Below are 10648 nucleotides of genomic sequence, written 5' to 3' on the forward strand. Positions count from 1 at the left end.
GTCCCACCCCAAATGTTAAATAAATAAATAAATAAATAAATAAATAAATAAATAAATAAATGTATGTGCTGGCAATCAATCATTCATAAGAACAAATATTGAAAACCAGAGGGTTGACAGTAGTGATAAAATCTGAACAGAATTGAAGCACCGAACTTTGTCACACACTGAGTATTTTAATTGTGACTATTGAGATAATTAGATAAAGCTGAAACAGAATTTGGTTAAATTATTTACTTTAAATGGGATTGTTGTAGAAAGAAACTTTAGGGGCTGTATGTCACATAAAATGTCTATAAGCTGGAAAGATGGCTCAGCAGTTAACACATACTTCTTGTAGAGGACCCAAATTGGCTTCCCAGGATTAGCTTTGAGCGGCATGTGCCTGCCTACCTGTAATTCCAGCTCTTCAGCAGTGGTTCTCGGGAGACATTCCTAACGCTGCAATTCAGTTTTTCACGTTGTGGTGACTACCAGCCATAAAGTTATTTTCTTAGCTACTTTGTAGCTTTAATTTTGCTACTGTTGTGAATCATGGTGTAAATATCTGATATGCAGAATATCTAATAGGTGATACCCCCCCCAAGGGGGTAAGGTCTACCAGTTGAGAACTGCTGCTCTGGGGGGAGGGGGGCTTTGGTGTTTGTCCTCTGAGGCAGTCATGCAACCACATGCATGTATATACTTTTAACATTTTCTCCTAAGATTTCTAGTTGTCATTTAGTAAGTATGTATCAGGTATCTAGTATGTAGTTTGGTATAGTTTGAAGATACTTAACAAAGGGTGAATGATTTTAGAGAAGTGTTTAATATACCGTAAAGTGTGAAGTTCACAGAAAGAAAATTATGTTGAGTAGATGAATGGTAGAGGCAGAGGGGAAAGAGTGCAGTTAACACTGCAGTGTTAACTTACTGCTTCCAGGCCTTCTCGTGCTTTTTGGGTTGTAACATCTCTGACTTTCCACTGGTATTGGGGTCATCATTGTTCCGTGGCCTGGACTGACTATGTAGCGTTGCTGTCTGTACAGTTGGTTTAAGAGAAAGCTGGTGGTGGATATTGTTTTTATAACTACTAAATCTGCACTTTATAGTTGTCTTTACATTTTTCTACTTTAAAAGGACACTGTCAAGTATTTTAGCTGTTGTGATGCATAATAGAAAGTTTGTTTCTGTTACTGCCTTTTATTTTCTTGTATGGAATAAATATAAGTTGGAGGGTTGTGGTTATGGCTCTAGGAATAACTGCTAATTATTATTATTCTGTATCTACAAGGTAATAGCATTTTATGGAAAATATTTTTAATAAAACATTTTCAAGTTTTAAAATATTTCTGCTATGGTTTATTTAAAGTTTCAGACATCAGTAAATTGACTAAAAAGACTTGTTTTTACATTGAAGTATATTTGACAATATATTTTTAATATGTTTCCCAAAAGTACAGATTTAACACTCAATGTTATTCCTTTATACTGTAAATGAATCTTTTTTTCCTGTGGTGTTGGTGATAGAATCCAGGACCTTGAGTATGCTAGGCAAACTCTCTACCACTGAGCTACATCCTGAGACTGCAAATTTCCATGGCTCTAGATTTGAGTTTTACTAGCTAATTATAACATGCTTTTTAATATAATTGAAAGCTTTGTTAGAGCTTATTGGCTCAATTTAAATTGTAACTTATTTGTGAAATAACTTGTCAGAAATATTTGCTGACCACAGCTGCTTTGTTGTAGGAGGACTGACAAATGGTAGTGGTCGGTATATCTCTGCAGCACCTGGAGCAGAAGCAAAATACCGAAGTGCTTCAAGCACTTCCAGTCTATTTAGCTCCAGCAGCCAGCTCTTTCCTCCTTCTCGGCTCCGCTATAATAGATCTGATATCATGCCCTCCGGCCGCAGTAGGTTATTGGAAGATTTCAGGAACAACCGCTTCCCCAACCTTCAGCTCAGAGACCTGATTGGACATATAGTCGAGTTTTCTCAAGACCAGCATGGCTCCAGGTAGGTGGTTATGGTTCCTCACACTTCCGACGGTTTCTGTTGAACACTGCTGCCTTTAATAAGAAAGGAATCTAAGTGTTTATCTCCCTGGGCTACATGGTAAGACTTCCATCCTTTTTTTCACTCCCCTCCCTTCCCATTCCCTCCCCTCAGTGGAGATGAAAGAAGCATTTTAATTATATTAACTGAAGTGGCATGTCCCTGAGGCTGCACTACGTAGTGACTTTTAGGGCACCCTGGGTCTATCACAAGATCCTTTTCTACTTGCACACGCGTACAAGTTTGAGTACGCAGGGGATTTTAGAAAGATTGTTTTCATCTTGTGATTTAAATTTTTCCCTTATAGATTCATACAGCAAAAGCTAGAGAGAGCTACTCCAGCTGAGCGACAGATGGTATTTAATGAGATTCTACAGGCAGCCTATCAGTTAATGACAGATGTTTTTGGAAACTATGTTATACAGAAGTTTTTTGAGGTAAGAATATTTATTTTGTTATTTTGTATGATTATTCTGTTTTGTTAAAGTTGGGCAACGGTCATTTTCAATCTTAAAACTGGGCTCATATGTCCAGGGCTTGTCGTGTATGTATAAAGACCTGAATTTGGAAGCTGGGCATGATGGCACATGCCTTTAATCCACCACTCCAGAAGCAGAGGCGGGTAGATCTGTACACAAAGAAATCCTGTCTTGAACCCCTTCTCCCACAAACAAAAAAGACCTGAATTTGGACCCCAAACGCCCCATATAAGTAGCTAGTCATGGTGGTAAGAATCTGTAATCCCAGCACTGAGGAACCAGAGAACAGGATCTTTGGCGTTTTGGTGAGGCTCTCTGCCTAAACCAACAGTGTGTAGGTTTAGTGACACAGACCGTCTCAAAAAGGCCATAGTGGGACTAGACAGATGGCTCAATGGTTCAGAGTGCTTGTTGTTCGCCTAGCACCCATATTGTAAGGCTCAAACCCACTTTTTGTTTGTTTTTTGGTTTTTTCTTTCTTTTGAGACAGGGTTTTTCTAGCTTTGGAACGTGTCCTGGAACTAGCTCTTGTAGACCAGGCTGGCCTCGAACTCACAGAGATCCGCCTGCCTCTGCCTCCCAAGTGCTGGGATTAAAGGTGTGTGCCACCACCGCCCAGCTCACACAACCACTTCTTTTGAGGGCACACACATACTCATTTTAAAAAATAATTGAATTTTAAAAAGAGTAAGATAAGCCAGGCATTATTGCATATAACTTAGGTTGCACACATACTTCCAGCACTCAGGAGGCAGAGACAGGTGAATGTTTCAGGCCAGACAGGGCTACATAGTGTGACCTTGTCTGGTGGGAGTGATGGTGTCAAGATAATAACAAGGAAATTTTAATGTGACTCAACACTCCCCAAAAGGTAACTACTACAAGTGTTTCTGGATTCTTGGATTTTACTATAGGTACCAAAGTAGTCTCATGCTCATTTCTTACTGTCTTTCAGTTCGGAAGTTTGGATCAGAAATTAGCCCTGGCTACTCGTATTCGTGGTCATGTTCTACCATTAGCCTTGCAGATGTATGGCTGCCGTGTTATACAGAAAGCATTAGAGTCTATTTCTTCTGATCAGCAGGTAATTGTAAGTTGAGATATATGTTTTGTAATACTTAATTTAAAGTTAAATTTCTTTTTATCTTATAATCTTGAAGAAAGTAATATCCTAAAGATTTCTACCAGGAGACTTAAGATCTTTTCATAAAATCTTACCCATTCCATGGAGTTTGCCAGATAGAGTGCCCAGCGATGTGTCTTTGCGTTCGCTTACCTTGTTATTATCTGTAGTTTCAGCAAGCATTTCACTGCTCCCAATTTTTATGTGGGTCTGCTTAATATTTCTATTTTAAGAATTCTAAACAAACAACAGTCTCATTCTAGTTAGTATATACATACATGTGTGTATATACTTTTTTTCCCTAAGTCTATTCAGTGAAGAAACTTAATATTCCTTTAAACAAGATTGACTTCTTTGAGGCTGGAAAGAACACATGCTGCTCTATTAAAGGACCAGAGTTCAGTTCAGAACCAAGCACAAATGGCATAATCTCACGCAGATAGACTTAGAAATTTAGAAAAAAAAAATTTACTTGACTTTCAGTGTGGGATTTTATTTGTTTATATAGCATGACAGTATCAGTGAACAGAATAGCTTTTTTCTTAACTTCATCTTAATAATTTAGGAAGCCATTTTTGACTTAGACAATAAAATAAATTCTAGAGGTTTGAAAACAAAAGGAAGAGGATGACTTAGCATTTCTATGTCTGTGATAAAACACCATGGCCAAAATCAACTCAGGGATGAAAGTGTTTATTTCAGCTCACACGAGGAAAGTGAGGGCAGGACCTGGAAGCAGGAGCTGATGGAGAGGCCGTGGAGAAGGGTGCTTCTTACTGATTTGCTCTTCATGGCTTACTAAGCTTGTTTTCTTATAGTACCAACCCAGGGCCACCAGCCCAGGGTTGACACCAACACAGGGATCTGGGCCCTTCCACATTGATAACTAATTAAGAAAATGAACCACAGACTTTTCCACAGGTCAATTTGGTAGAGGCATTTTCTCAATTGAGGTTCCCTCTTCCAAAATGATTCTAATTTGTGTCAGGTTGATATAAAACTAGCCAGCAAGGAGGAAGGAGGTGGGTAAATGGGTAAGTGTGGTGTGTGTGTGTGTGTACTTTAGTTACAGGATTGAAAATCTGGAAAACTCCCCATTATTCCTGTGGAAGAAATTTTGTAGTTTTAGATTCATTAAAATATGGCACAGTAGAGAAAATCAACAGATTTAATTATTCAAAGAACTTCTCTGCCATAGGTGTCAATGGTAGCATAGTCTTTCAGTAGCTGTGCCTTGGGTATTTGGAAATAAAAGGGACTAATACTGTTTTTTTTTAAAAAACTATTTATCTTTATTCTATATGTTTTGGTGTTTTGCCTGCATGCATGTCTGTATGATGATGGCAGATCTCCTGGAACTGACGTTACAGACAGTTGTGAACTGCTGTGTGGGTGCTGGGAATTGAACTCAGGTCCTCAAGAACAGCCAGTGTTCTTACCACTGAGCCATTTCTCCAGCCCGGGCCCAATACTGTTTTAATGAGGACTAGTTAATAAAGAATAGAACCTTTTTTAATTTTGGAATTTTTAGGTTAATTGTATTTTGTAATTCAGTCTGTTTTAGTTTAGACATAAATTCATGTTGTAGGTTGGCTTAACCTGATTCCTTCATAATTGTGTTGGAATATAGTTGAGATTCTTTAAATACCTTTAGATTATGTGGATCCATTTCTTAGCAGTAATATTTTCTATTCTAATCAGACATACAAATCATAGTAAAATGTTATTAGTTTTATAAGCATTAGACAAGAAGAAAAATGTCCATCATTAATGACAATTATTGATAATAAGCGAAATACAGATAGATAACCTAACATCCCATGTTATACTGTTTTATGCATTTTTATAAACTCATGTGAACATCAGTGATAACTCCTTAGTACCAACGGATGCAGATGCTAAGTAGGTCATAGAAATAAGAGCTTTAAAAGTGTCTATTAGGCTGGGTGCTGATGTCACACACCTTTAATTCCAGCACTTGGAGGCAGAAGCAGGTGAATCTGGCTAGCCTGGTCTATAGAGTAAGCTTTAGGAACAGCCAAGGCTACACAGAGAAACCCTGTCTTGGGGGGTAGGGGGGGTTGTATTAGATACCTGTTATATAAGATAATGCAGGGCCATGTACACAGTGAAAATTGTAATTTAAATATGACAGGTTCATTGTCACCGAGTTATTTCAGCATATATCATTAACATTACTATCTGTGATTTGCTTTACTAATTTGTATTTTGGGTGGTTTCTAAATTTTTGTATTAAAAAATTTTAGCATGTTTTGTTCTTCGTTATTTTTAACTTTGTTCTTCATGAATATTTTTAGCTCCATTGGGTTTTCTGGATAAAATAATTATCTAAATGACTCTTGCAGAGTGAAATGGTAAAGGAGCTAGATGGTCATGTGCTCAAATGTGTGAAAGATCAGAACGGAAACCATGTTGTACAAAAATGTATTGAATGTGTTCAGCCGCAGTCACTGCAGTTCATCATTGATGCATTCAAAGGACAAGTAAGATTGATTTTTTTTTGCATTCTTTTCCTTAGCAGAGCATTTTATGATGTGAATTTAGCATTCTTTTGAGTACAATATTATACTGGATACTTTCATTAAACATAGTAATTGATGGAAGAGCAGGGAAACGTCTTGAAACTATATTGACACAGGCAAAATAACTAGCAACTAGTACCAGGTCTTACCCATTAGATTTTTTTTTTTTTAAATCAAAATTATCTTCAGGCTGTCTAGGAAGCTCAGCAAATCAAAAGGAAATGCTGTCACGCTTGATGATCCGAATTTTGTTCCCCTGATTCCACATGGTGAATGAAAAAACAGATTCCTCCAAATTGTCCTCTGACCTCCATATACAGATATTCTCCATGCTGGAGAATGCTGATGCTGTAATTGTGTTAGCTATGGATCCACCACTTGGCTAGGTGTTAGCATCTATCTTGTCAATCTGATACAGTGATTGAGAAATAACAGGATATGTGCATTTCCTTCTTTTATTTATTTCAAGGTGTTTGTGCTTTCAACCCATCCTTATGGCTGCAGAGTCATTCAGCGTATCCTAGAGCACTGCACTGCAGAGCAGACCTTACCCATCTTAGAAGAGCTTCACCAACACACAGAACAGTTGGTACAGGTATATGTCACCTAAGAATTTGAAATGTTTGTGTATTTTGAATATTTTTTGAGAGATGTCATTTGTAGTTAAAAGTATAAAAATGAGGAGGCAAAGCTTACTGTATCCTCTCAATTCTTAATGATGGAAAGTAATTTTTAAATGTGTTACAGGATCAGTATGGCAATTACGTTATTCAGCATGTACTGGAACATGGTCGACCTGAAGACAAGAGCAAAATTGTTTCTGAAATCAGAGGAAAGGTGTTATCCCTGAGTCAACACAAATTTGCCAGGTATTACAACAGTCAGTTTTTCCAGCTCTTTTCTATACAAATTTTTAGTTAAATTTGTGGTTGTCAAATTTGTAGGCTATTCTGTGATACCATTTCTTTTGGTTTTTTGAGACAGGGTTTCTTTGTGGCTTTGGAGTCTGTCCTGGAACTAGCTCTTGTAGTCCAGGGTGTCCTCGAACTCAGAGATCCACCTGCCTCTGTCTCCTGAGTGCTGGGATTAAAGGTGTGGGCCACCACCACCAGCAACCATTTCTGTTTTAAAAGTAATTACAAACCAGGAAATTTTATCTTGTCTTCTCTTTTCTAGTACATTGGAACAAATTGGAAAGTCAAGACTATTTGACTATAAAGAAATGACATAACAAAGTTTCTCTGTGTGTGCTTTTAATTTTTAGCAATGTAGTAGAAAAGTGTGTTACTCATGCCTCCCGTGCTGAGAGAGCTTTACTGATTGACGAGGTTTGCTGTCAGAATGATGGTCCTCACAGTGCCTTATACACCATGATGAAGGATCAATATGCCAATTACGTGGTTCAGAAGATGATTGATATGGCTGAGCCTGCTCAGAGGAAGATAATCATGCACAAGGTAACTGGTGCACAGCTCCATGAGACCACACCCTCTGTGTGACCTGTGGCTGCATACACACTTTTGTAGGGTTTATTTCTCCACAATAGACAACATTTAAAGCACATGGGCAGCTTAGTTGACACTGTAAAATCACATTCATTTCTCAGCTGTTAGGTTTAACGTTAGTCTTCCTCCCCTGTCTTGTTCAGTTTTATTCGATTTGCAGTAAGTAGTTCATTGGTTGAATGCTGAGTTGTTTTCTTTAATGGTATTAGATTTTCCCAATAAGTGGGCTGCTCTTTTAGAGAATCTTTGCAATTCCCAACACCCTCTTGGTGGCTCACAAGCACCTATAACTCCTAATTCTAGGGTCTCTGGTACCCTCCTCTGACCTCAGTGGGTACCTATATGCACACATACATACACACAGTTTAATCCCTTTAAAAGAAATCTTTCCTTTATTTTAGTCATTACGCTTCAAGCTGTTTCCTCTCTTGACTCTAATGATTCTTTAAAATCACCAATTCTGCTGGCAAAATGGCTTGTACGGTAGAGTTGTTTGCTGCCACATCGTTTGAACTGTATTGCATCTCTGGGGTCCAAACGTAACGGAAGGAGAAAATTGAGTCATGCAGATTGTCCTGCCTGAATGTCATGATGCACATGTGCTTGCACACAAGGTGTAATTTTTGTTTGGAGTTTTGTTGTTGTGTTTTAGATTCATTTATTTTAATGAGTGTTGCCGCATATGTGTGTTTTGTGTGTGTGTATGTATGTATATATATACACATACATACACACACACACACACACTACATGTGTACCTGGTGCCCATGGAGGGCACCGAACCCCTTGGAACTGGAATTATAGGTGTTTATGAGATGCCATGTAAGTGCTGGGTTTCAAACCCACTTCATTAAAAGAACAAGTGCTCTTAACCAGTAAGACTTTTCTCCAGCCCATAAATGTAATTTTTAAAAAAATCATTAATTTCCATAAAAATGTAGTATCAAAAAGAACTCTAAAGCTGGCCTCAAGAGATCCAAGCCTATAATTCCTAGTTAGGAGGCCAGTATGGAAGGATTGAAAGTTTGATGCTTTTCTACATAACTTGCCAAGATTTTGTTTCAGTACATTAACTAACAAAACTGGGGTTGTGGGGGGGGGGGGGTGTTAATGCTCTTTCTGGATTGATTGCTTTAGAAAACATGGAACATCTGTCCCCTTTTGAACCTTTTCCCTTTATCAAGAGAAAATATTCTCGCCGGGCAGTGGTGGCGCACGGGAGGCAGAGGCAGGCGGATCTCTGGGGAGTTCGAGGCCATCCTAGTCTACGAGAGCTAGTTCCAGGACAGGCACCAAAGCTACAGAGAAACCCTGTCTCAAAAAACCAAAAAAATTAAAAATAAAAAAAAATATTCTCAAGATCCCCTCATGCCATGCATAGTATCAGAGCCATTGCTGGTGTGTGGCAGTTAACAAACACCAACTCTTAAGGGGTTTCTCTGTAGCTTTGGGGCCTGTCCTAGAACTTGCTCTGTAGAGCAGGCTGGCCTGGAACTCAGAGATCCGCCCTGCCTCTGCCTCCCAGTGCTGGGATTAAAGGCGTGCGCCATCACCACCTTCTAGCAGCTCATAATTACAGCACTGAGTTTTTAAAAATTCATCCTTCAAATTGTTGTGTCTTTTTATTTTTTGACTCTCCTAAAGATTTTAACCTTATTTTTAATTTATAGTACTTACTGAGCCAATAGTATACATAGTATTTTTAACCATATAAATAGTGCGTTCTATAAAGGTCCTTGAAAAATTATTTTGTAGGATGACTTCCTAGATATTGCCCGGTTGTATTCAGGAATCTTATAAGTTGTGTGTCCCTGTGAGAAGAGTTGCCTTTTACTAGTCTGTTCTGTGACAGTTACTGTAGTCACTGCACATCTAGCTGGAAAGGGGGCAGTATATGTTTATATTGGGGGCTTCCTTTGTTGGCATGTGACACAGCAGTGGCTTGTTATTTATTGAACAAAAAAAAAATGTTGCCTCTTTAAGCATTTTTGAGAAAGTTGTGTTTCAGAATTGGTTTTGTACCTAAGTAGCTTTGTAATTTTTAGCAGAATGATGATCCAGACTTGAGGGAGCTATTTTAAATCATAAACGAGGCAAGATGGCTCAGTAGGTAAAAGTACTTGCCACCAAGCCCGAAGACCTAGTTGAGTTCAATCCCCAGGGCACACATAGTAGAAGTTGTCCTCTGACCTCCATACTGAACTGGCCTGTCCAAACCACACACATACGAATTAAAAACAGAAACTATAGTAACTTGGGTTTTTGGGGTTTTTTTGTTTTGTTTTGTTTTTTCACAAGATTGATTGATTGTTTTTCAGATTCGACCTCATATTACTACTCTTCGCAAATACACATATGGGAAGCATATACTGGCCAAGTTGGAAAAATACTATTTGAAAAACAGCCCAGATCTAGGGCCTATCGGAGGACCGCCAAATGGAATGCTTTAAGAGAAAGGAGATGATTCAACCATGTTTAAAGAATGGGTTTTCTTTGTGAATTATCAAAACACAATTCAACTATGAATCTTTGATTTTTTTTAAGCAAAACTATTTATTGACTTTCTTCATCCATTTGTAGATTTTTAAGGTTCTTGTGTGTATTTAGGGGGTGGGGTGATAAATTATGAATTATATTCAAGCCTGAGTGGAGACCTATCAGATTGGATTTCTGGTGAAGCACAGAATGCCTGTATATGATGTAACTGTATCCTCCTCCCCACCCCCACCCCCCCAAAAAAAAAGAAGCATAAAAAGGAAAAAAAGTTGTCACATATTTTGTAAATTTATACCTTGTAAAGTCACAAAAAAAATAGTTTTTAAAGGGAAAAGTACAGTATTTTAATAAACTGGCTTGCAGTCTGGTAGGTCTACAACCCCATAGCACAACAGGTTTATATAGATGTACATAGAATTATAGTTCTTATTTTTTTCCTTTATGTGAAGCCTTTTATAACAGAT

The 10648-nt window shown here is 38.1% G+C and overlaps 1 protein-coding gene across 14 annotated transcripts in view; it reads left to right on the forward strand.

The window, feature by feature from the left end:
- Positions 1-10434, forward strand: part of Pum2 (pumilio RNA binding family member 2) — a 72594-nt gene extending 62160 nt beyond the window's left edge. For 8 of the 14 annotated variants that reach the window (XM_050141822.1, XM_050141832.1, XM_050141821.1 and 5 more), the window contains 8 exons: positions 1732-1999; positions 2346-2475; positions 3473-3607; positions 6007-6144; positions 6653-6778; positions 6931-7052; positions 7448-7640; positions 10007-10434. In XM_050141822.1, the coding sequence (XP_049997779.1) occupies positions 1732-1999; positions 2346-2475; positions 3473-3607; positions 6007-6144; positions 6653-6778; positions 6931-7052; positions 7448-7640; positions 10007-10138 (1244 nt within the window). In that variant the 3' untranslated portion in view covers positions 10139-10434. The remainder of the gene's footprint in view (positions 1-1731; positions 2000-2345; positions 2476-3472; positions 3608-6006; positions 6145-6652; positions 6779-6930; positions 7053-7447; positions 7641-10006) is intronic. The other 6 variants (XM_050141826.1, XM_050141834.1, XM_050141825.1 and 3 more) reach the window with 1 other exon arrangement.
- The last annotated feature ends 214 nt before the right edge of the window (positions 10435-10648 follow it).

The sequence above is a fragment of the Alexandromys fortis genome, unplaced genomic scaffold, assembly GCF_014885135.2.
Source record: "Alexandromys fortis isolate MF-2015 unplaced genomic scaffold, M_Fortis_MF-2015_v1.1 scaffold_30, whole genome shotgun sequence".
NCBI lineage: Eukaryota > Metazoa > Chordata > Mammalia > Rodentia > Cricetidae > Alexandromys > Alexandromys fortis.